Consider the following 26,733-nt stretch of genomic DNA (forward strand, 5'->3'; position numbering starts at 1 on the left):
ATGAAGGATGGATATATGTTTTAAAAGAATTTCACAAAGATACACAAATTAGTGTAATAAAGGGGTTCCGACCATAAATTCTTAGTGAAGAATTAACCAACCACACCCCCTCTATTTGATCAGTACATTGTAAAGTGCGAATCCCAAATTGGTTTGAGGAACTCAGGAATGTTCAGTATTTTGACACTATAATTTCGAATTAACAAATGCTTGGTGAAAAATGTTTTGAAAAAAAAAAAAGCTCTAATTTTGGAATCTTGAAAAGCTTAGGCAAAGATCAAGTTCCTACCCCTACTAAAGAAGAATGTGTTTTGGGTGATTTTCGCTTGGCATTTTGGTTCGATTTGGATAATTTTGCCCCTCGATTGGGCTGCAACAAGGTAAGAGGCGAAGGGTAATTACGTCTATTCACTTGCTTCTATTTTGGTAATTACAAGTGTCTTGGAGGGCAATTGAAAATGTGGCCTTTGCTTTTTGTGATTTTCTCTGTGGGAGTACACGTGGCTCCCATGCGTCCAAGTATTCCCCCCACTCCTCCTTCTACATCCCCGAAAAACACACCACCGCCATCTTCTTCAACACCCTTTCCCCGTGCGCTCTCTCTCTCAACCCCTTCTTTCTCTCTCAACATCATCAGACGACTACTGAAAATCTCACCAGTACAACTCACCAAAACCATTCATTGCCAAGCGCCACGGACGGCCTCCTAGCCGGAGAAGAAGACTAACCCACTGCCATGGCCGCTTTCAACCCATGGCGTAAAGTGCAGGATGTCGTCACGCAAAACGATTGGGAATCTGAATGCCTCATGCAATTAGGTCTTCATCATCTGATTTATTTTCCTATATCCGTTTGATAGATCTCCAATATCCCTCTTATTTTTCTTTATGTTTGATAGATCTCTAATATACCCCTTATTTTCTTGCATTTTCGATTCACATCTCTGTTTCTTATTAGTCTAATAATTCTGGTAGAGTTTTGATATCCACAGGTCCTTGCAAGAACGGTTCTACACAATCCGAATGTAAGTATTTTGATTTGTTTAATTCATTAATTTTAGTTTAGTTGCTTGAGAGGGGGTTTTCCTAATGAAGTACTGGACGTCTGAATTTCGGTATTGGATGGATTCATATAGTTTGTAGGTCTTTTATTCTTTCCCGGAGTGCTTCTCTGGTTATGCATGGGTGATGCCATATCTAGGGTTGTGGAGTGGACTTTTTCTCCTCTTGAATATTCAAGTAGTAGTAATTTGTATTTATCATACAGCTAAGGTTAATTTTTGGGGTGCTTCAAGTTTTAACAGTTATGTTGCTACTGAGTTTATTTGGTGGACTGCTATTTGCGATTTTCCACCGGTAATTTCGGACTGGGACTGTTTGATGTTAACTGGGAGAAGAAGAGACTTGAGAGTGAGTCCCACGGCTGGGCTTTATCTGATTGAAATATCATTGAGATATCATTCCCACTGGCCGTTGTGTGAGAAGTTGTGTCCCTATGCATTATCTGCTTAGTTTTTTTTTGCAATAGAAATTAAATCTGTTGTTGAGCCTTAATATACAAACTAGGGATCAATTGGCATGCCAGCACAAATGTATCATGTCCTTGGTGCAGTTGGTCTTCCCCAACTTAGGACAGAACTTGGACATATTTTGTTTTTCGGGAAGTAATTATAGAACATAGTTCATTCAGTGAACCTCCTTTATGATTCATTACGTCTCTCTCTATTCTTGAAATCACTGCTACTCTTTGGTTTTGTCCAAAAAAATATCCATGATCTCTCGGTATTCAAAGATTTTGATTTTTCTATTGCTAAATATGGTTTATCAGTTCAAATGCTCAAGAACCAATGGATGAAAGTCAGGATGATATGATTCCCATGAGCATCTCCATTATTATGTGCCCTTCTATGCTTAGATGAGACATGCATGAATGTGTCACTACTGGTTGACTAGCTAACTAGAATGCTGAAATTGTTTGCAAACATATTTGGGAATCCAAATTTTCAGGTTTTATTTCAAATGCATGAAGTGCTCTGTAGAGTTAACAATGACGACAGACCCGCAAAATGCAGACTATGTTTTCAAGGCAGGAGCTACGCGGAATTTTGAACTGTGGCATGCAGAGGATGAGGTATTGAGTTTACTTGTTTTTATACAAGATAGTTGTTTATATTTTTTGAATATCCTATCTTGCAAGCTTGGTTTTGGGTGCTTATACAACTTGTATGTTCTATGTGTCATAGCAAGCCTTTTGCTATGCACAACTTCCAGTCCAATTTATAGCTTGATGCAGACGATTTTTTTCGAATCGTGTATTGTTTTTTACTTCCATACATGTGTCGTAAATAACTGGAAATAAGTAAGCTCATACTATTATGGATTGATTTACTTGTAATTTTGGCATGAGAAAGAACAAACCCGCAGATCTGTACTTGTATATATCAAACAAACTTATGCAGCCTTCTTTTGTTAATTGGGCCTTTTGTAATCATAAATACGGCGCACTTATGTATATGAAACTTTACATCAAACTTATGCAGCCTAGCTTTCAAAAATACTCAACACCGTTCAATTCAACAGGCATGACGCAACGGGCAGGACGGACGTGCCTTGCACGTCGCGATGTACCTAGTAAGAGAAAAAAAGCTCTAATTTTGTTTTTTGGTTTTTTTTTTTTTTTTTTTTGTAACGGAGGAACTGTCCCTACAACCAAGCCACTATATGGACCCAACTCGCAATCCTTTTTGTAACGGAGGAACTGACTCTACAACCAAGCCACTATTTGGACCCGACTGCGCAATCCAAACCTTCGGAGAGCTAGCGCAACCACACCAGTCACTGACCCCACTCACTGTAGGGTATTCACCCAGTGGAGAAACGGACCACAAACCTTGAGGAGTACTCTCAAAGCTTGGATATCTGCCCAAACCACTAGAACAATCTTACATATCTGCATGTATATGTATTAGAATATACGTACAACATTATTGGTTGCCTAAAGATGAATAATGGGTAAAAGGTGATCTTTGTATCTTTCTCAAATAGGCATTTGAGGAAAAGAATATTTATTGAGAGAAACTTATTTACGGAACCGTTGCAAAGCGGTTTTTTACGGAGTTGAGCGATTTCAGTCATTTATTTCGGCAATTAACAGTTGAGATATATTTTTAATCTTTAACTGGTAAGAACTTTAATCTGAATTATTCAAAACACTTTTGGATGACCTTTATTGCGCGCCTATTTGCGGTGCTCCATAAATAAGTTTTCCTCATATTTATTACCAGTTGGAAGCCTATGTTAAAGAGACAGAGTATACAGAGAGTATTTATATGCAACCATGGTCAACCTTAGGCAATACTACTATTTAGTGCTACTAGTAGTTGTTTATTTTTGAATTAGTCTTCACACCCAACATATATATAGTTTCTGGGAAGCTCTGAGAGGCTTGAATTCTTCTTCTTTCTTCTTCTTCCAATTGATCCAAACCCATTGACCCGGTAAATTACTACTGATCACGATTTTCTCGCGTCATTCTCCCATGTAATGCTGATGTAGTGATGTGACCTGTAAGAAGAAAGAGGTTGCATACAATAAGTCAATAAGCCTAGGAAACAGGATACCAACCACTATGCAAAACAGTAATGATACACCCATCGCAACTCACTGACTGCACGCATGTTGGGCCCACTCCGGCTACTGGAAGGCTGATCCGAACCATCCAAAAATTTTAAAAAACAAATGAGTGAGCCTACGCGAGAATCATCGGCATCCGACGTGTGTAGGTGCTCGATCCGAACTTCCAAAAATCAGATGATCCGAGCCGTTAAAAAATGAAAGATTGGTTCGAGCACTTACACACGTCAAATACCGTTGATTCTAGCGCAAGTCCACTCGGTTTTTTTTATAAAATTTTTGGACAGTTCAGATCGGCGGCCGAAGTGAGCCCGGCGTGCGTGCAGTGGATGAGTGACGGTGGGTGTATCATTACTCTATACAAAACATGATGGTAGGGTGGGCCCCACTTCAGCAGTTTAAAAAAAGAAAAAAACAAATTTAGGTAAGTTGACTTCAATGGCAGGGAAATTACATCACTAATTATACACCCTCAGGTTATTACCGCGTATTTTTGCAAATTCACCGTGTTGTTGTAACTCCATATTATATGGGTTGAATATATAATCATTTTATAAGTACAGATTTTTTGTTTTCCGGTTATATATCAACTCGCGCGAGGGAAGAAGAATATCGATCGATATGATTCTAAATTCCTCCTATGTTTCTACTCAACCCAATACGTGTAGGACTAACCCACTAGCCATGCCTATGCATCTCCATCATTCCCGCTCTCAGCTCCTTATTTTTCTCTAAACTCCATAACTTCTTCTTTTTTTCAGTTGAAAGATCAAACCAATCCATTAATATCCGTCATACGGGATAATTCAATTACAGAGCAAATCATACAACGGCAACTGATGACCAACTAAAACAGAGGTACAAAAAATAACCGTCAGTCCAAATCTGAGACGACTCCGTCGAACTGCAGAGCGTAATTGAATACCCCAATATAGAGCCATTACATAAGCAGGAGGAGTCATGCCTCTGCAGGAGCCACTACCCGTTCCACACCGAAAAAAACATTGATTGACAAATATGGAGCACATATCCAGACACTAGACGCCTTGGGATGGCGGAGCTCCATACCAAAGACAGCAAAAAACTTGTGGAGATTAGCCAAACACGGGCCAAGCCCAACCCCGAATGGACCAAACCAAGCCCGAGGCAGGAAGATGACCGGAACTGCAACGACAGAGCCATCGAGAGCCACCCTTAGAAGCCACCACCGCCACTGAACTCCAGACAAACTCCCAACCACCACCTACAAAAAAAACACAAGGAAAAAAGCACAAAACAAAACCACTGCACACCACTAACCGCACGCCACCTCCATCACCAAACAGATCCAGACCAACCCAGCAAAACCCCGCCAAAAAATGCAGATCTACTGGATCCCGGACCGTCGGCACACACGAGGACAAACACCTAGCTGTTAGGCACAAAACCGAAGACCCCCAAAAGTGGTTCCCCGCGGCAATAGGCCTCGCGTCTCGCCACCATCACCCACTACCGCACCTAGCCGTTAAGCACAAAACCAGAATCCCCTAGACATGGATCCTAGCGGCTGGACGGAGGTGGTGGAGGGCGTAAACGGGAGGAGACGCAAGGACAGGGGTGGACGAGGAAATGGAGGAAGGAGAGGGACGAGGAGGCCCGGGAAGAGGAGGCGCCTCCCCCCAGGCGGAAAACCCCTAGGCGGTGAAAAATGTAGAGAGAGAGAGAGAGAGAGGGGGAGAGAGGTTATGTAGAAATGCACTTTCACTGAATTTGCCACCAAACAAAAAACACTACCCAGATCTTTCAATAAAAAAATTTAGGTTTTTTTCTAATGTGAAATATGGAACGTATTATTAAGTACCTTATGAATTTGCTCGCTTTTTTGCATCTTTTTCCATTTTTCGTTAGAATGGTGGTTGGGCTTTAGAAAACGAGGTTTACATATATGTGATGGGAAAATAAATGTACAAAACTTATATGAACTGTTTCGGAAGTTATTGATGGTATTATTGTCTTCATAAAAGGATTTGTTAATGTAATTGGCATTTTCCGGGTTAAGTCAAATCATTTTTGTGTTTTTGGTAATTGGGTTTGGGTGGTAATGTAGTTTTGATTGAGTCTAGAATCTCAACCGGTGTCTCAAGATGTGTTGATGAAGCCTACGAACTGCTCAAGCGCTAGGAGTGGGATTCAGAAAGGTATATCATGTGAAGTTTGTTTCTAGCTTTTAATTGAATTATGTTGTTTAAGAAAGTTTAGACATTTGTTTAGTTGGTAATTTTGAGTTTTAAATGCATGATCGCGTTTCTCCTGGTTGTTTATGGTGGCCGAAGTGGCGGTTTCTCGGCAATCGCTTTTGGGGTATCAGACAGCGACGGCATTGGCGTTTTCGGTAAGGTCTCTCGGTTCCTCTGTCTCTCACCCTCTCCTCCTCTTTTTCCAGACCTCCTTCTTTAGTTTGGTAGTGTTTTATCATCTCTCAGCCGGTTCTGCCGTCGCCCCACCCCTTCTCGACTGAGTTTTCTTTATCGGCGTAGTATCCCCGTCAGTTATCCCCTGGTTTAACCGACATCTCTTTGCCTAACGGCGGGGATATTCTGCTGGTGTGGGAGACTTGGCCGGCCTGGCCTCCCGCTGGGTTTCACTGTTGGGTGACTTGGTTTTTGCCTAACGGCTTTGGTCGAGCTTCTGCAGCAATTTTTGGGTGTTTGGTCTTTGGGTTTGTCTCTCCGGTGGTGGTTGCTTGCGGTGGCAGTGGTGGTTTGTCTGTCTAAAGGCGACGTTTGGTGGCCCTTTGGGTGGCGGTGTTTTGATTTTCTCAGAAGATTAGGGTTAGATTTTGGTTTTTGTAGGGCTGGGCTTTGATGTATAAACTGGGTATTTTAGGCCCTCAAGTGATTTAAGGCATTGTTACCAATTGGGTGTATTTTCTAACCTTTGATTGGAATTCTCTTTCTCTATTAATAAAATATTACTGTTGTCGATTAAAAAATGTGTAGAGTAAGTTGACCTCAAATCAATGGCTTGGAAACCGCGCTCACTTATTATCAAGTTGCTCCTAGTGACAATATTGTAGTAGTTTTTAACGTTCCTCCTGAATGCCCCCTAAGTTTTTGACGCGCTAGCTGACCATTTCGCCTGTGCGTGGACATGGGGTACCCTACAATTGCCATTGAGGCTATAAATATGTTGTCGCTCTTTCATGCAGAGACCGCACAATTAGTCTTCAACTTCGTTCCAACTGGTAATAATTAATCCTGCATGTATTCTCCCCTTTTAGAAGGATTCATATCAGTTTGTAATTGTTGATTGATCTTTTACCAAACGAGCTAGAAAGCAATTAATACACCAGATTTTCTGGTTTCTTGTCACTAAAACTTGGTTTGAATATGTATTTTGTCAATACCTTCGTTGGCTTTGTTCTTATGATCAGCTGCATCGATCCTTGCCGATCGAACGATGAAGCTTAATCTCGTTTCCTCTGATTTATACATATGGTCCTATACTCCTAACTACGTGCTGCTGTCTTTGTGGGTATTTAATTAGCTTTTGTTTCCTGTGTGTAGGGGGATTGTGATCGTCTATCAGAGGTCTGCGTGGTCGCTTTCTGCAGCATCGCAAGAGTAAGGTAGCAACCTCTTTTAGCTGTATGCATAGAATTTCAGTTTTCCAGCAAAATTGTAGTATATCCAAAGAACACAGAGGAGTGGCATATGAGTGTCGACAGATTGGGTGTCAACGTTGTTGAGATGCTTCCTTATTATTGTGATGCCTCTTACTCGTTAATTCTTTTAATCTTTGCATTCAAAGATAAATAAATTCTATTTTGTCATCCGAAAAAAAAAAAAAGGAACACAGAAGAAATGAATTTCACTTCTTTTATTTTACTTTTTCTGAGAATATATTTCCTGCACCACATACTTAGTGGCGACTCTAAGAATTTCGCACGATACAGAAGAAATGAATTTCACTTCTTTTATTTTACTTTTTCTGAGAATATATTTCTTGCACCACATACTTTGTGGCGACTCTAAGAATTTCGCACGATGGGGTCATTCGTATGTTTCAAAGATCAATTACCACAATAAAGCAGACACATGACAATAACATTTATTACTCCTTCCCTCCCAAAATTTTAATTAATTGGTCCATGTTTTTTGTATGAATTTCATATTATTTGTCCATATTAACTTGTCAATGAGAAAGAATTAATTTTCGTTTTTTTTTCCTTCCTCCCTATATTCAAATTTCAGAAAGGGGTTACAATTTTCGAACCATTTAAGGCAATACCATCATTAGTCTTCAAAATTTATGGATTTTCAAAACTACCCTTTAGCTATGTACTGGTCGAAAAATTGTAAATTCAATGTAATTTTTCATTCATAAAACACCAACACTTATCCAATTGCATTCACCAATATTTAATGTTAAGATAAGAGATTGTTATATGATCTGATGATCTGTAGTAATCAATATGACCAAGCATTATTATTTTCTAACTAATTCCTAAAATTAAGAGAGCATTACTTGCTGAATAATATCTTAAAGGTTGAAGAATGAAACTTATGTAGGACCCAATATCTAAAAATTTGCAATCTTAAGCCTAAGGCTCAGTTTGGATGATTGGAATCTTCAGTAGGAATAGGAACGTGATTATTAGGAATCAAATTTCTAGGAATATGATTGAGTTGGATGATTACTAGAAATGAAATTCATAGGAATACAATACCTGGAGTAATTTTACTCCAGCATTTGGATTAATTCAATAATCTTATGCAGGAATCAAATATTTTGGAAATGGAAATTGATATTCGCGCTCCATTTTTTTACTAATGGTGCTCCACTTTGTTCATGAAATTGCTAATAACTTTACGTTAAAATTGGAGCGCCATCAGTAAAAAGTGGAGCGCGAAAATCAATTTCCTTAGAAAATTTATCAAAATCAATATTTTCTTTTTATTATTGATTGAGCCAAGAATTTAAGATTCTCATGAGGTAAGGGAGAGATTAGATTCCCACTCAATTTGGTAATGTGATTCATGGTCAGATGTGTCATCAAGAATCACAATTATATTCTTGTCTCTTTCAAACATGGGAATCCTGAGAGTGTGGCATCACATTCCTTTCTTTGTTCCTTCCAAACGTCGGAATCATGAAAGTATGGTATCACATTCTCATTCATCCTCAAGATTCCTGTCATGCAAATTGAGCCTAAGGGGTTTAGTCAAGTGAAAATGAGAAAAACAATAACTTGTTATCTTCCATAAGGTTGCATGTTCGAATCTCACAGAAACCAAACATTCAAAACTTGGGTTGCTAGAGGGGTTGCCCGGTCATTATTTCAGAACCCCCAAAAATATGTATGTATGTATGTATGTATACACACACACACATACTCCCTCCGTTCGGATTTAATTGTCCAGTTCTCCATATTTCGGTAACAATTATGCCACTACCACATACATTTACACACACAATCACACAAATTTTCCCACATCAAACATGGGACCCACACACACTACTCACACACTAGGTGTGTGAGCCCCATGTTTGATGTATAAGAGTTTGTGTAATTGTGGGTGGTTAAAAAAATACTGTTTCGGCAATGGGTTCACCCGTAATATTTTTATGGGGTCAACTAAACTAATAAAATAAAGGGAAATGCTACGGTGTTCACCCGCCGTTTGGGGATACCGTAATTTTTTGCATAACTGATCATTACAAGCATAACCAAGACCAGTGATGTGTATAACCAAAACCTTACAAAGGCATAGCCCCCAAAATCTCCAAAAATTCTGGAAATTTTGGGGATTATGCCTTTGTAAGGCCTTTGTTATACATGTCACTGGTTTTTGTTATGCTTGTAATGGTCAGTTATGTCAAAAATTACGGTGTCCTCAAAATGACCGGAGACACCATAGTATCATCCTAAAATAAATTGTAGGCTATGATTCGAGCAAATTCTATTTTTTACCCAACAAATATATTTTTCCCATGGTGTTCGATCCACACTCCCCATACTTGCCGGCCTCTGTAGATCTTGCCTACGGTTTTTCCGGAGTATTTGACTTGAATAAAGGCTATTAAGTTATTAAAGGGGATTGATTTTGTCATTTTCTTTTTTGTTAATGCCACTTCTTTTTGTATCTTTATTAAATGATATGATTTGTTTTGTGCGAGAAGGAGAGTATCATTAACAAAAAGAGAAGTGACAAAATCAACTCCCTTAATAAACTATACTATATTCATGGATTGGGCGACTCTACCGTCCCTTTGAGACGACACCCTTTTTCGATTATAAAACGGCGCCATTTCATGGGTTTAGGGTCCCCTCCTTTGGTTGCTACCGTTTGGCATAGCAAAATAGATTACTGTTTTTTTAAATTTTTGGTGAGCATATTTCGGATATCACAAAGATGATTCAGACCGTTCATTATTGTTAAGATATTAAGAACAATGCCAAATAAGAGTATCTCTAACCAATGATGTAAAAATCAATAGATCAGCCATCTGTTTTGCTATGCCAAATTAGAGTATCTCTAACTAATGATGTAAAATTTAACATGGCATGCCAAGTGAAATAATTGGCATGTGAAGGAATTCCAACCGAAATATCAAATGCTTACGTGGCATTTGACACCCCCTCACTTGTGTCAAATTTGACATTAATGTCAAAATTTATCTTTCACTACTTTACTCTCCAAAACTTCTTAAAATAATAAATTTGACATAATGTTGATTGGAGTGAGCATCTTGAGAATGTCAAATTTCACATGTCAAACTATCACGTAAAATATGTTAAATTCTGAACCAAAATGCTACATAAATGTGGGTGGGTTTTTTTTTTTTTTGTGTGTGCGGGGGGCGGCGTTGTTGGGGGGCGGCGTTGTTGGGTTTGTCACAAATTAGTTGGTTCATTAGGCCGGATACTGAGTTAATTCTCTTTCTTTTCTCACAAATCAACAAAAAAGGAAATTGACTACAAAGGTACCCAGGGGCGGTGACAATGCACCTTTCCTTTGAAATTCCTCCTTCCTTTCGACTGACTCTGCCTTTTGACTGATTCCTAGCTTGAGCCTTTTCGACGCCCCAAACATGGATGTGAGAGCGGTATAGTTGGATATTGTTCTTAATATTTTGCAAAATTAAGAGATATTTGGACTCTCTCTTTTTTTTGTCAATCGATAGAAAGAAATTATTTTTACATTAAATATGAGAGAAAGATTACAATACACACCCCTTATTTGTATTATGAAATACAAAATATAAATCCGGAACACTACATCAATTGTGAGAGTTCACGAGATAATCAAATCCAACAACTCAATCAATACAAAAAATAAGCTCATTAGGCCATCCACAGTAGTATAATAAAAAATAATAACCAAAAGTTGACACATCAGCTCATTAGGCCACTCACTTAAGAGGTTGTTAAGCTTAACAATGTTGAGCTTCACAATGGTCACTTCTACTCCATAACCAAAATAAGAATCCACTACAATTTCACTCTCTCTCTCTCTCTCTCTCTCTCTCTCTCTCTCTCTCTGTTTTCTGTCATTCACTTCCCTCCATTTACGTTTTTTTTTTGGCAAAAATATATCGATTTCCTCTCTTAATTTTGGGAAAAAATCAGTGACCTTCTTCCCTCATATTATGAATTTTTTTTTAGGGGAAAAAATTGAAACCGAAAAGAAGAGGAAAATACCTTAATCCGGCGATGATGGGTTGAATTGTAGATAATCGAGAGATAACTTCAGTTTTTTAGGGAAAAAAAGAGAAATAGTTTGTGGGTGAAGTGAAGAAGATATAGAGTAGGGAAAGAAGAGAAGAAAAAAATACCAATTGAAATATGCGCGTATATAAATTTTGGAACTAGTTAACTTATGTGGTGTGAGTTCACAAATTTTGATTATTAAAAAAGGTTGCTAGTTTTGGCTATCTAAAGCCCAAAATTTGATTAATTCTAAGGATGTTGCTAAGTTTGATTATACCATTGTGAATTATCTTTTGCCCCAACATTGTTAACTTTAAAAACAATTAGCTTTTGATTATACCACAGTAGATGGCCTTATAGGATAGAAACAAAAAAAGGAAAAGCCCTCTAAGGAAAGACACCCACACGTAGGTGGAAAGACTCGAACTCCTGATCTCTTATCTCTTAATCTCTAAGAGATGCAAGAGTTCTGACCAACTGAGCTAATTCCAATTGGTAGATATTTGAACTCTAATGTATATATATTTGCTCTAATGAGGCTAGTAAAGATTCTTGGAGTCAATTCTAAGTTCGTAATCCTAACCAAGAGATAGAAAATGTTGTAAAATAGCAGCCACTCTCAAGGCTTAGAATACTTCGACTTTGTTTCTTCAATTTGCAACCTTTTTTGCAGGTGTGGAATACATTCCAGATTGATCAGGTTGACTGCGGGAACTACTTAATTCTCAAGTCCATCAACATGCTTGATGCGATTATAGTAGTGGCACTCATTAACGCTGCATGTCAAATATATACAACATCTGCCAAAGGTTATATCCTCTGATGACGTATTTGATGCTTAGCAACTCACTCTTTGTTACATACGTTTGTGCACGCGCACGCATTGAACCTTCTTTCTATTTCTTTGTGAAGTACTTCAGAGTTTAGTGAGCTCAAGTCGCTAGTCATAAACATGTGATTACAACATCAAACATGCTACAGACCCTGTGATATTAGCTTATGGTTATCAACCTTTTTCAAAAATCATTTCTTCAAATTAAATTGAAGTGATCGAGATTTGAAATTTCTGTTTCTCTTGCTTGTATTATGTTTGCAGAAAAGTCACAGGAAAAAGCACTATCTGCCCGGAGTACTGTGACCGCAGGTTAGGGCCTCTACTGTCTTTTTAATTGTGTGATGTGGTTTTACTCTAATTAATTTAAGCAAGCTGTCGGACCATACTCGATCAGGAGTTTTATCTTCTCACCGGATGGTGGGTGTGTGTGTGTCTATATATATATATATAGTCCACGGATCCAGTGAGGGATCCCTTACCAGTCTACCGTGCGGACCTCCCCTTTCCCAATCGAATTGCGACGATCCGAGCCGCTCAATGTGTTCAGAACGTGATTTTAAGGGTACCCGCGAGAAATCAACAAAACGGAACCGTTCAATAAAAAACTGCTCGGATCAAGCCCTTCCCGATCATTTTTTTTGCTGATTTCTCGCAGGTACTCTTAAAATCACGTTTTGATAACTTTGAGCAGCTCGGACGTCCCAATTCGATCTGAAAATGGGAGTCCCGCGCGGGATCCCTTAAGGGAACAGGTGTGTGTGTGTGTGTGTGTGTATACGAGACGGTTCAAGGGATACCCAAAAAAATACCTCATAGTTCCCGATCAAATTTTGATAATTCGAGCCGCTCAATATGATCAGAATGTGATTTTAAGGGTACCCGTGAGAAATCAGCAAAAAAAATGACCGGGAAGGGCTTGATTCGAACAGTTTTTTATTGAACAGTTCAAATAAAAACTGCTCAAATCAAGTCTTTTCCGGTCATTTTTTTTTGCTGATTACTCGCGAACATCCTTAAAATCACATTCTGCACACATTGAATGGTTCGGATCATAAAAATTTGATCGGGAACTATGAGATTTAGATTTGGGGTGTTTTTTTAGGTGTTTTTTTTGGTGTCCCTTGAACCGAGAGAGAGAGAGAGAGAGAGAGAGAGAGAGAGAGAGAACTAACACTTAATTATTATCGCGTGCTATCAGTAATTTTCTTATGTTACAATTGATGCAATTAATATCCCGTACCATAACTACAAACATCTAATGATATCATTATGAAGTTAAATTTATTAGTAGTAGGGAGTTGTTAATTTTATTTGGATTTATATAGATGCATGCTCGGGTTATGCGTCCAAATATTGGGTGTGATGCAAGTGGAAGCGGGAACTGTGCTACGCAGTGTGTTATGCACCATCTAGACCATCCGTCTCTGTAATCAATGGTTCGGTTAAAATCTGAACCATCCATAATACTTTTGGACGGTTGAGACTACACAGCACCGTGCTATATATGCACTAGGTGCGCAGCACGCCCCCCGGAGGAGTGGTATGTTGTGATGTGGTGGTGTGTGAGCAAACCAACTTGAATTGTGTCGTCATTGTTTTTCCATTGTCTTGTTTGTGTAGGTGGATTGTGGTCGTAGGTGAAAGCATTGTAGATATCTTATACCAAATCTCTTTGGGAGGATGGGTAATTCCAAATCTACTAAGAGAGACAAGCCTGCCCTGGGTAAGGGATAATTACTGTATCTCTTTTCCTATCATGGGATTTTTTTTCCGTGTTTTGAAACATTAAGTTAGGCTTTGTTTGTTTGGGCGTAAAATGTTTACCAATAAAATATTTTATTTATTTTCCGGTGTTTGGTTGTTAAAAAATGAGAAAAACATTTACATGTAAAATATTTTTCATTAATTGGACGAAAATGACTTCTACTGCAATTCTTACTGCTCAGTTTCCTCGCTCGTCTGACCCACGTTTAACTCTCTCTCCTGAATTGAATTCCACCGTTAAGCCCCCTCTCTTTCTCTCTCTATGCTATGTTGTCGATTTCTAAAAACATTTTTCATGTGCCAACTGAACACTGGAAAACAAAAGTTTTAAAGTTTGTTTTCTGAAAAAATATTTTATATTGTAAAACATTTTATATTGAAATAAACGGAGCCTTAATAACCTTTTTTTTTTTTTTTGAACAAGAAAGAAACATATCATATACGGAGTATCATATATAAATATAAAAAGGACACGACTGGTCCAAAGTAAAAAAATAAAAACCAACAAAACAAAATACAAAAAAGCCGTCTGGAATCAAAACCCTAGACCCGGACCCATCAATCACACTCTTGAGGGTGGGTGAAGTGGCCAAGTGGAGAGGCCAGGTATGGGTAGAGCAACTCTAAAGATAGACCCGTCTCACCAACTTGAACTCGTTCCCACCTCAAGCTAAAGGGCTGAAGCCGCTGACTGATGCCGCCACCGTCGTTGCTGAGCTGGTTTCAAAGACCCATATCTAGAACCCTAGATCTGGCTTCTGATTCTAAAAATGATGGAGAGAGTGAGAGATCTCATCTCCCTAAGGAGGGAGTCTCAACCACCTCGCAACCATGGTGGAAGAGGAGAGACAAAAGAGAAATCGGAGAAGAGAGAGACCAGTTAGGGGAGAGGGGGACTAAGAGGTTGGGAGACAGGAAGAGAAGAGAAAAAAGAGGGAGCAAAGAAGGGGGAAAGAGGGGAAGGGGGAGGCGGACAAGGGGAGGAGGAGGACCCTCCCCAGGGGACTCTCTCTCTAGAACCTGAATCTTAGGTCTCGTTTTCACTAACAAAAAACACTAAAAACTTAATATATTTTATCATTTCATTTCCACTAACAAAAAAGTTTTAGCATTTTACCATCTCGTTTCCATTAACAAAAAAATTAACAAAAACTGTTTTTGTCAACAATTTATTCACCACCGGAAACAACTTGACATTTTTCAACAATTTATTTACTACTGAAAATACCTAACAATTTTTCAACCACAAATAAAAATCTATATATTTTTCACTATCGGAAACACCCCTTAATAACCATATATACATGACTCGACAAGTAGTAGAGATTATGCATTCAGCTTAAACCTTGGTGTTTAGGCATATCCCATTCAGAAGTGACACATGACCACTGATTGAGAAAATTAAGAAATCAGTTAGACCTACTCTTTAACTAAACCTAGCTACCTCACAATTGGAAGGTTCCCGTAGGCCGTAACTGTGATTAGTTTTGTTAGTTTATGGTTACAATAAATTAACCATTATTAGTTGGGGTTATAATTAAAAATAGAAAGAAAAGTAGAAAAGAAATTTATAACATAATCTTGTAGAACTTCTTTTCTTCAAAGAGGGGCAACCAACGCGCGCCACGTTGGTCCTCCCAGTAACATCGAGAATGTTGGGAGTTTGTACAATGCATTGATCTGCCCTTGTGTGGACATGGCTCAATCTGCTGGGGAGTAACTGTAGAGAGTCTATATCATTTGAGTCCAATATTAATTGAATAAACTCAAACCCACTTAAAAGTTTGAACTTGTAAGTAGTGACTCATCCAATATTATATTAAGACCCAACCTTTATCCTAATTATGTGACTCGGCATTCATGTATACAAATCTCACCCTCATGTGTGAGTCGTACATTTTAGGCCTTGATCTCTCTCCTCCATCTATTCAGAGGCATCCATAACTTGGTCTCATCTCAATTGAGTAAACTCAAATTCACTTAAAAGCTTAAGCTTGTAACTAGCGAGTCATAAAATTTGATATTATATTATATTAAGAGCCAACATTTATTTTATTTATCTTATGTGAAACTTAACATTCACACATATTCTAACAAATCTCTCCCTTATGTCTGAGTTGTACATTAGGCCTTGGTCTCTCTCTTCACATCCAAACTCCCTCTTGATTTTGATCGACTACTCTCTTTCACAGTACTCCATCATCGAGCCAACTTGCTTTAGCACAAACCCATTCATGGTGCGCTAAAAGTTAGAGTCGGCCCTGAGCTAAAGCAAGTATTGCAGCTGCTTTAGGCCTCCAAAAAATTCTGAATTGTAAGGGCCTCTCTTACTTTTTTATCCCTTATTATAGTCTAAAAAAAGAGACCCTATTTTTAATTTTCTCTTTTAAGCCCCTCAAAAGTTAGAGCCGACTCTACTGAGAGTATGCCTATAGATCGTAAAACATCGGCTGCGATACCACTTGTTGAGAATTTGTACAATGCATTGATATGCCCTTGAGTGCATAAGCCCAATCTATTGAGGAATAACCGCAGACAATCCACCACATTATTTGGGCCCAATTATCAATTGAATGAACTCAGACCCACATAAAAGTTTAAAACTTGTAAGTAGTGAGCCGTCCAATATATATTATATATTAAGACCCAACCTTTATTTTGTTTATCCGGCGTGGAATTCATTCACACATATTCTAACAATGAACAAATTGAACAACACCATGTTTGGTCGTATCTATTTTAATTGATGCATTTTTTGGAATCTTCATGGCAAGATTTCGAAGGGGACAAAATTGTAATCTACCCGGCTATAGTCAAAGATAGCACTTGGGAATTGATCCCTAAAATTTCTCAATCGCTGGTGATGGATCTGTAAGTGCCAATAGCCACTAATCACTGTTATTTTTATTTGATTTTGGTTCATAGATGATAGATCAATATGCATACAAGACTCTATTGTAGTTTATAGGGAACTCAATTAGTTTGACACATTAAATAAAAACTCAGTATTTTTTTAATGCATGATACAGCATATTTATCAGGGCGCCCTTTATTTTCTCTCATAGCCCACTACATTTCGGTAAATGGTTGTTGAAAATCATAAATAACATTTTCGGTAAATAGCTGTTGAAAACAAGATTATATTTCAGTAACTACATGTCGAAAATATGTTCAACTTTCGGTAAACAACTGCCGAACATACATTTTCGGGAAATAGCTGTTGAAAAAAATATTATATTTTGGTAATTGGATGCTGAAAATATATTTCAATTTCGGTAACTAACTGTCGATTATAATTGAAAATTTTTAACTGGCTATGGGAGAAAATAAAAGGCTGCGAATAGCGGCGCCCTATTTACCACCTTCTCGGATTTGAGATGAGAATGACCACTCATTTTTCTTGCTTGCAGATATAGTAGCATGTTCTTCCGAGAGTAAGACTGCAGGTGTGGTGCTCTTTTCGTTTTCATTTTTCTTCCATGAATCAGCGGTCAGTCACTACGTACATAATCACTGTTAATGTTTTCAGTGGATAGAACTAGTCTCCCCTCAGAGGGTCTATCTGTCAACAGGCTCTAGTCCCGGATCAACAAAGCCATCTACTTGAACTGTGCCTAGGTATGTTGAATTTGATTTGTTAGTTATTAACTTGTATTAGTATGCTGAATTTGAATTTTAAAAGGTTGCTCGGATCAGATTTGGTCTGACGACACTAACCAAAAGTTAAAGAACGCAATTGACATATGACCTAAATCTTGGGAATAATAGGCTTCTAGTTTTTCTACTTTCAATGGAAATATAGTTGTTTTCCTTTTGCTTTTTCCCTGTTTGTCCAAATACCCCTGAATTGAATAGCTGATACCTTTACCTGTTTACGTTCGATGATGTGGTTTATCAGATGGGGCACTTCAGTTACTTGAGGGAAGGATGGATAGAATGGACGCGGAAGTTCAGTCACTTCGGAGAAACTTAAACGCACTATATGCAGAACAACTTTATTTTGAGAAAAGTGCAGATGAAGTAATCAGCACTTATTCTAATAATGTTCTGTTAATCATGTTGTTTCATGGCCTTGGTTCCGTCTTTCTCCAAGTCAATTATCCCTACTCCGGGGCTGGGGTCTCAGTTGTGATGGTAGTGTCGTTCTTCTCTGCATTCATGGTTGCTTATATGGTGACCCTTAACAAAATTGAGAGGATGTCTGAATTTGAGAAGAATCTTCAGAGGTGGCAGAGGGAGTTGCAAAATGAGGTCACGTATTTTGGAGCTAAAATTGAGGCGTCTTGTTCTGATCGAGAACTTGAAAAGTTGGCTATCAAAGGAGCTCTTAGAGGAGTTTTGGACAGTATTGCTTCACTGAGAAAGGGTGCTGTTGCCTTGCAGGAAGACATAACTAAAATTCTTGAGTTATCTAACTCGAAGAACATTCGATTGAAGTCACTCTCACAGGTTGCAGTTGGTGCAATTATTTATGGGCTATGTTTTCCTACAATTGCGCACAACTTTCTATGTCGTAAGTATATTCTCTGCTGCAATTAATACATGCTTTATTTTTTATCCACTTGAAATATTGAAGGAGAAATCAAAAAGTTTGTTCTATTCATCGTTATAGTACTACATTCAATTCTGGGTAGCTTTTGAAAACCTGTTTAGCTAAACGATAATTGAAGAAAAATTGTAGCATGCAACAAACTATTGAACTTAAGAACTCCTGTGCTGCTTATCTTTCAATTTGAAGACTAACATTACCATATATTTGCTTGTAGTTGTGGGCTTCAGGAGGGCTGGACCCCTCAGCACGATGCAGCAGTACTAAAGAAAGAAAAAAAATGGCTATCTTGTGAGAGATGGTTTGATTTTCATTGTAAGTTGTATTTTCAACCTATTACCGTGTGGTAGATTGTAATGCTATGGCCTAAGAGCCATGTTAAGTACTCAAATGGTTGAGAAACTATGTATGCTACTAGATTTATCGTGTCGATATTGAAGTGCCAAGAGAGAACTACTGAGTTCTTTGCTCATTGTGCAAGGACCATTTCACTCTACATACCATACTGCCTTGAAATTTACTATTAGTTATCTCAAAATTTGATTTTGGATCATTTATTGAACCATACCGACATATGATGCATATCGTCCTTGTCACACTGTCCTTTTAGCGCTCTACACTCCTTTCTCTGTCTTTATCCATGTGAAATCATCAAACTCCCCTTCACATCTAAAAAGTAAATGCATAAGTATAAAAAGGGAGTGTGAATTAATTTTCCAATAATTGGTTTCTGATCTTATTTCTAAAAGGAAACATTGTTGTTCCTGTTTGGGCTCTCCTCTGAAGGCTCTAATGTTCTGTCCATCCCCTACCCATAGGGTGTGAATTAGTCCCATTTGTAGAAAACAGATACTTGTGCCCATTTCAAACAGTATTCAAGAATTTTACAGCCATGGATAAAATCTACCAAATCGTAGTCGTATGAGGTCCTAAAGGAACTTGCTAGGCTATTCATTCCAGTTGGCCACATATGTACACTTTCAGGAAAGAAAAGAAATTATACAAATCGAATTTCACAATCTTTCTTCCCCCTTTTTACAATCGAACCGATAAATAAAACCACATTCCCGTTAATAGAACAGCGCAAGTGCATAACCACGGCAAAAACATCATTACTCCCACCAGTACCAATTATATGCAGAAGATAGTAATCTGAGCTCTTCAACAGTCAATGCTCCTAAAATCCGCCTATCTTCGAACCTCCTCGACGAATTTACTCTCCCCGGCGAATTCCCAACAGAGTTGTTCGGAGTGCTGTTTTTGGAAATGGATGTCGTTTCGGATTTAACCAACCAGCTTGACAGGCTAGTATCAACTGCAACATCATCCACCTCGGGCTTCGAACGTTCGAACCGCCGTTTAAAATCCTCATTCGAGGACTTCGAATGAAGGGCCTCGAATGAGGCCCTTCGCCAAAGGCTATTATGGCTAGTCCCCAGTATTGATATTCTCCTTTTCTTGATCCTTCAACGGCGTCGGTTTCACAGATTTGCTCGCTCTCCATTGAGTAAGATTCTCAACTGGGTTCAAAACAGATCCCAAGTCTCTCCTCTCGTTCTGATTCGGCCCAATCGACTTCAATTCGCACTCACGCGAGCTGCAGACCGGTATCGGACTATTGACTTCCTTCTCGTCAATTTCAGGTGCAGAAACTTGATTTCTTGATTCTATGGAGATAGAGAACAGCGAGTCAGATTCTTGACTATCATCAGAATCACTTTCCAAGAATTCCATGGCTTCAGATTCGCCATCATCGTCACTGCTTGTGCAATTGTGGTATCTGTGGCTTGGAGGATAAGTGAACACACTCGACACGCTGGAATCAGATCGGTTCTGGCTTTCATCCTGTGTTGCTTCTTTCTTGTTTCCTTTCTCTTCGCCATTCTCCAATTCCGCAGAACGATTCTTGACTTCTTGGGTTGGGAGTTCCTCGTGGGCTCGCACATTCAAATCAAATGTGACTTTTTTTGTGATGACAATTCTGACCTATTTCTCTTCATGCTTATTTCTGCTCGCATCAATGAAACAAAGGAAAGAAATTGCGTAAACGCCATCACACACACCTATGAGGCAGTGACAAATAACCATTGCATTGGAAATTTTCTCCATTCGGTGAGGGGAGAAAAAGAGCATGCGAGAAACGAAAGTAATGAGATTTGGTGAGAAAAAAGATACCCATAAAAATTCTCCTTTTCTCATCAACTTTTTGATCTCTTTTGGTGACAAAGATAAGCGAAAATATTTTCCTTTCTTTTCTTTTCTGAGCCGCCCATAGGGGTTGTAAGGCTTCATCTTACAAAAAAAAAAAAAGGGCTCAAGATTTATACTAAAACAGATGGCTTACTTTGAATCTACGTCTTCTACGATGGGTTCGATCTTCTTTTCAACTTCTTGCCTAGCGGCCTTGGTGCGTTGTCGAGTTTCACAAGTCTCGTGTCTCTGAGACAAATTTTCCGGTAAATGATTAACTGAAAAAAAGGAAAACAAAAAAGGAATTCATGAATATATTTAGGTTAATTTGAGATGAGTTTACTTGATTCCCAGAGGGAACTACTACATGGGTCTTGTTGAGGGATTTCCGATGCTTAGAAGAACCGAAACAGGGGATACAGTAACCCATCACCTAGAGAAAGAAAGGGGATGGGAGATGGAGAGAGAGAGGGAGGATATAACGGTCATATACAAATCATCCGAATTTTATAGTGTACATGGGTTTGAAAAAAGTGACCGTTGGCCATTTGTATGGTGTGGCGTAAACGCTGAGCCGAAGTTTTTAATACAAGGAAAAGCTGTGTGTGGGTAAATGTATAAGTTGGCATTTTTTCGTGTTTGGAATTTATTAGAAGCTGGTTTAATTGGAGGTCAAATCTTCTGTAACGGAAAAATATCTCTGCCTCTTTCTCGTGCAATTTCAGCCACATGATTGCACAATAGTCTCTTCCAGGTCTTGTGGTAGAAATTGCATGAAAATAGAGCTATATGCACTTTTGGGTACACTTGATCTTATGGAAAATCCTAATTCAACAAGAACTCAAGAACAATCAAGAGAGAGAGAGAGAGAGAGGGAGAACGAGAATCTCAAATTTCTGTTTTTCATTCCTTGATCAGTCTTCTGAGAGCATTACACATTATATATCCCTAAGATACTCAAATGAGTTTTCAGTGCACTAATACACCGTAACAGAATTCCTTAACCATTCAGTTAGTTAAAATATAGGTCATTGCCCTTAACAGTCTAGGGCATACATTCTTATATAGAGAGCAACAATAGTTCTTACAAGAAGTAACATTAGGTAACTTAAAGAGCAACTATTTTATTTTTCAGAAAAAAACAAACTTCCATTAGAATGGGGGCAATGGGCATGGGGTTCACAATGGTGGATCAAATGTTGGTATTAACAGAGCACCTTCTTCTCCTAGGGGAATTAATGGGAAAGTCTCAATATTGGCCCTTGTATTCCTCATCTTCTATGGGGTATAAGGGGTACCATTCGGGGTTGAGGATACAGTACACGCAGCTGGCCCCCTTCTTGCCTTAATGGGTTCTCTCTCATATCCAATTCCCAATTCTCAATCACCCACTCCCACCGAAATCCTAATCCCTCGATCTCAAGTTGGTTCTTTTCCTCCATGCCTCGTGAGCACTCAACTCGACCAACAATCATTCACTCTTGCAACGGCTTACTGTTAATTAGATATCCTCCGATGCATTTCTTGGTTTTTAATCCGACTATATAGAAATATATATTTATCCCTTATCCTGATGTATATTCATATGGCCCTAATCCTGTGAGGTTATGTGCTTATTTGGATTTTGATCCTTCAAAATCACCTCACTACAAAGTTGTATTGCTGAGTTATGGTTATTGTCATCACAATTTTAATGTTGGGTTTAACGATTGTAGGATGGGCTACTGTTCTGTTGATTGGGGGTTCTCTCATACAATGCTATCCTCACTCATACAATGAAAAAAAAACAAATTGCTTACAAACACAGACACGTGGACGAAATGAGAGAAGAGAAAAGATAGAAAACTGCAATAAAATTGAAACACTCAAAACATTCCTTACCAGATGCGTACGATGTTGCTTGGTCAAGGAGAAGATACTGCTTCTTCTTCGGTGGAATGAAGAGAGTACTGTAGCTTACAGAGAGATGAAGTGAGAGAGGAAGAAGGGTTGAGGGAGAAGCTCGAAGGGGAAGAAGCACAAGCAGAACCCTCCCCTGTTGTTCTGTTTGTCTTCAGCAGCAGCGTACGAAGGAAGGATGAAATGAGAGAAGGGAACGGTGGCTGGGATTAAGATTTAGGGTTTATTTCATCAGGGGTATAATAGTCATTTTAGGTGCCCTCTCAATGTATTGGAAATTAATTTTCTCCTTGTCATGTTTAGATAAATTCCGGAAGAAGTTGTCCATGATCTGGGCAATATTTGCCCCTTTCTCCACCGATATGCAATTCTCCCTTTCACATAATGTATTGCTACTACTCTAGGCTCAAGTGTGTCCTCTCTGTCAAATATCAATAATTGGGGCAAGAAAGAAATTATTAAGATGAAGTTCTGAACTACTTCTGCAGATTTCCCTTAAATTTTTTTTGTCTATAACTCAAAGATTATATTGTAGAAGAGTTGTTACCGCTTAATGAATTTTTAGTTGATGAATGTAAGGAGGATAACCTATTTCGAAATTCGTATTTTGTGAGTTTTAGCTGGTTTCTTCCATTTAGATAGACAGTAAAAAAAACTCGGCCTAATTTGTTTTTGAAATGTTTAAAAGCTCTAGCTCTTTCGTTGTTAATTACCCAATCATCTTGGCTACTATTTCAATTAAACAGTTAAATCTTTTTAGACTGATCAAATACAGTCTATAAACTGTTCCACTGTATAGACGATTCAAATATAAGTGATTGAATGCTATTGAATTACACGAGTGTCGACGTGTTGCATGTGTAGATGCATATGCCCATGTGTGTGAATTTGGATTTTGGAGGAATTGTGTTGAAGGTTGAGTCGTTACCGCTTGACTAGTTTTTGGTGACTTGGTTATAGTGGAAACTGAGTGGTTCTATTGATGGTATGGGTTTTGGATGGAGAAGTGAAAATGGGTTGAGACATGGACGGAACCGAATACACGTTTAGTATGGGCTGCACCACAGGATTTTCAAATCCAAGTTTCTACATTGCATCAAGTTTGGCAAGTGGCAAAAATTTCGACGACAATTAGCAAAATGGTTTCAACTTGAATGGAGTTACTAAATTTTTTGGAGTAAAGATTAGAGATTAACTTATTCACGGAGGGGCCGTAATTTTCTTGTTTAAGGGCCGTGCAATCTCAACTGTTCATTTTAGCTACGCATACGATTCACCTCTATAAATAATTATTCACGAAAAACTATGTTAAATAGATATTCTCAAAGACTGAATAGTCATCAGTCATCATAAGTATATGGGCATGGGCCCACAATTGACGGCCGATGTAACCCTTTTGCGAGTCACGAGGGAAACTGCAATCAACTCCTTGAAGCCCACCTGTCTATCAGTGGTGCCCAATTTTTTTCACACCGTATCAACGGTACTGATCTAAAGACCACGAACTCCTCATCACCACAGCCGAAAAGCCCTTTAGTCACATCACATGAACGGACCCTAGCGCTTTCTACACTCAATGCCGCGGCATGATCCAGTGCTAACGCGTCCATCATAATAGCACCTCCTAATAAATAAAATTAATCAAAGTTCCACCACGTACCGTAAGTGGAACAGCGTCTCTGTCTGTCTGTCTGTCTCTCTCTCTCTCTCATATGTGTTCGTGTGTGATGTCATTTATTCTATTTGATTTGTGTGTATTTTTCTTTTTGGCATTTCGAAAATCTTTTTGAAAGGTTTTTGATGCACATGCAGGGGGGTCTATGAATTAGTGGAGAAGTTGGCTTAGAGCCCGTTCCAAAAAACAAAAAAAATTTTTATTTTTTAAGAAGACAATTTCAAGCTAAAAAATTATGGATTTGTTGAAATTTAAAAATATGCAATATGTATCTTATTTGAAAGATCTCATCGAGATATCGATGAGATCTTTTATACGATGCAAAAAAAATTGAAAAATTATTTTTCATTTACATTATTTTTTAGTTTGAAAATGTGAAATAAGCTGCTTATTTTTTAAGAAGATTTCTGAAACAGGGCCTTAGTTCCAGCGTCTAGCTATGATTGATCAAATTATCTCTCTCAAGTAATTTCTTTTGTGAAACAATTTAGTGCTTGAGCTATTACGAAAATTCAAAAAGTAATTCCAATCGGATGGGTAGTGCTGTAGGCACGGACAATTCCAACCAGGGTGCATAGTAACATAGGCACGAGTAATTTCAACCGAAGTGCGTAGTGCCGTAGGCACTGATAAGCACTAGTATACATATGTATTTAATGATATAACCCATGAGTGGGATATGTAGGAATCCAAACCAGCTGAATCACTAATAATGTTAAGATATTCTACATCCCAGGTCTTTCGGTTTCGTCATTTGGCTGATGCTAGCTCTTCGTAGAGTCATTCAATCATCAAAATACTATTCGAGAAAGGAAGACTTTTTATTTAATTATATGGACACACAAGGGCAGAGCATTGGGTACAAGTTGGGCCAAGTTGACTCACAAGGGTACTAGAGCAGGTACAAGTTGGGCTAAGTTGACTTCAATGGCTTGGAAACCTTACTCATTATCAAGTTGCTCTAAGAGTAATCTTTCTTTGTGTAGAGAGTTTCCCCAAAATATTCTTGGAAATTAAGGAAGACTTATTCAATGATATGGACTCACAAGGCGCGTAGAGCATTGGATACAACATGGGGTAAGTTAATCTCAGTGACTTGAAACCTCACCATAAAAATATCCATTTTACAAGTATATTCTATTACTTTTACCTCACTACAACACCCAAATTGGCCTAGTTGGCAATATTTTTGTGGTAAGTACTTCAGAATGTCAATTCCAAATCAATGGAATCATATTTGTGTATTGAATTCGCAATGCAATACAGTTACTTTAGAATTAGTTTCATCTTTTCTTATATATTATATATGGCCGGCCCCTAGTTTACGACCTTACTTTGGGCCTTAAAAACTCGAGGACGACCCTAGAAACATTCTTGCAGAGGAAGACTTATTCAATGATAAGGACTCACAAGGGCAGAGCATTGGGTATGTAGAAGGTAAAATACAGGCCTACACGTGGCACCACAAATAAGATAACACGTCGCTCTTGACATGGCTCTTGAACCGAAGTTGACTTGTCAAAGAGCGAAATGCCCAAACCACTAGGCCCGCCAAGACTGCTGGGGCCTAAAGGCTGCTGAATCCTCCATGCTCGTTGGCCAGGCTGAGCAATGCTTTAGCCAAAAAAGGCCATAGCCACTAGTGACCTTAGCCGAGGCCTCGCTTGTGAACCACAAGCCACTACTTCGACCAAGAGTTATAGTATTTGCCTCAAAACCGATTCGATTAAATAGGTGCCTTTAGAGAGTCGATTGTGGTTCTCCCGAAGGCTTGGGCATGACATTGACGGATGTCGACCCTTCAAGCAACTTGGCCCAAACGATGAGCTGCTCCGGTCGACTTGGCAGGGCTCAAGGATAAGCCACTAAAAGTTTGATCGCGGTGCTGCACGGCCGAAAAGGGATCGCAACCAAGCTGATCTCTTTTGAAGGTATGGCAAAAGAGATCACCACTAGGTCTACCACCACCCCACTAGCACCACCACAAGCATCAAAATTAAAAGAGAATCAAAATTATAATTAATTCATCATTGTTTAAATTGAAAGAGAATTATAATTATAATTAATTCATCATTGTTTAAATTAAAAGAGAATTATAATTATAATTAATTCATCATTGTTTAATTCACTGCTTAATTAATATGTTCATCAAACAACTTATCAACTTAAAAAAAATTAGTATTCAGCTTTCAACACTTAATTTTTTAAGGAAAATTCTAAAATTAGTCCAGTGGGCTGACAATAATGAGTGTGTGAATGTGTATTAAAGGGTATAAAAAGTACACAGAAAGACGTATTTTTCTTGTCTTCTAATGTGCTTATCGTCAGCTCAGTGGGCTGACAATAGCAAGACCGATTTTTTAACTTTCAGTTTTGTCAAACAACCCCTAAGTTGAGCTCAATGGCTTGGAAACCACGCTCACTTATTACCAATTGTTGCTCCTAGTGATAATACCCTATTATACTGTAGTTTTTGACATTCCTCATAAATGCCCC

The 26,733-nt window shown here is 38.5% G+C and overlaps 1 protein-coding gene and 1 long non-coding RNA gene across 2 annotated transcripts in view; one reads left to right on the top strand and one right to left on the bottom strand.

The window, feature by feature from the left end:
* LOC131301142 (uncharacterized) overlaps positions 1-18,953 on the top strand; it is a 40,574-nt gene extending 21,621 nt beyond the window's left edge. Inside the window, exons 2-5 of the mRNA XM_058327319.1 lie at positions 13,781-13,883; positions 17,335-17,370; positions 17,823-18,437; positions 18,691-18,953. Of these exons, the coding sequence (XP_058183302.1) occupies positions 13,841-13,883; positions 17,335-17,370; positions 17,823-18,437; positions 18,691-18,740 (744 nt within the window). The 5' untranslated portion in view covers positions 13,781-13,840 and the 3' untranslated portion in view covers positions 18,741-18,953. The remainder of the gene's footprint in view (positions 1-13,780; positions 13,884-17,334; positions 17,371-17,822; positions 18,438-18,690) is intronic.
* A 424-nt stretch (positions 18,954-19,377) lies between these two features.
* Positions 19,378-21,218, bottom strand: LOC131301171 (uncharacterized). The gene is made up of 3 exons (XR_009191184.1): positions 21,007-21,218; positions 20,829-20,912; positions 19,378-20,484 (listed from the first exon to the last, which is right to left on the bottom strand). It is a non-coding gene; the product is annotated as an uncharacterized LOC131301171 (long non-coding RNA).
* Between the last annotated feature and the right edge of the window lie 5,515 nt (positions 21,219-26,733).

This window comes from Rhododendron vialii, chromosome 9a, assembly GCF_030253575.1.
Source record: "Rhododendron vialii isolate Sample 1 chromosome 9a, ASM3025357v1".
NCBI classification, from domain to species: Eukaryota; Viridiplantae; Streptophyta; class Magnoliopsida; order Ericales; family Ericaceae; genus Rhododendron; species Rhododendron vialii.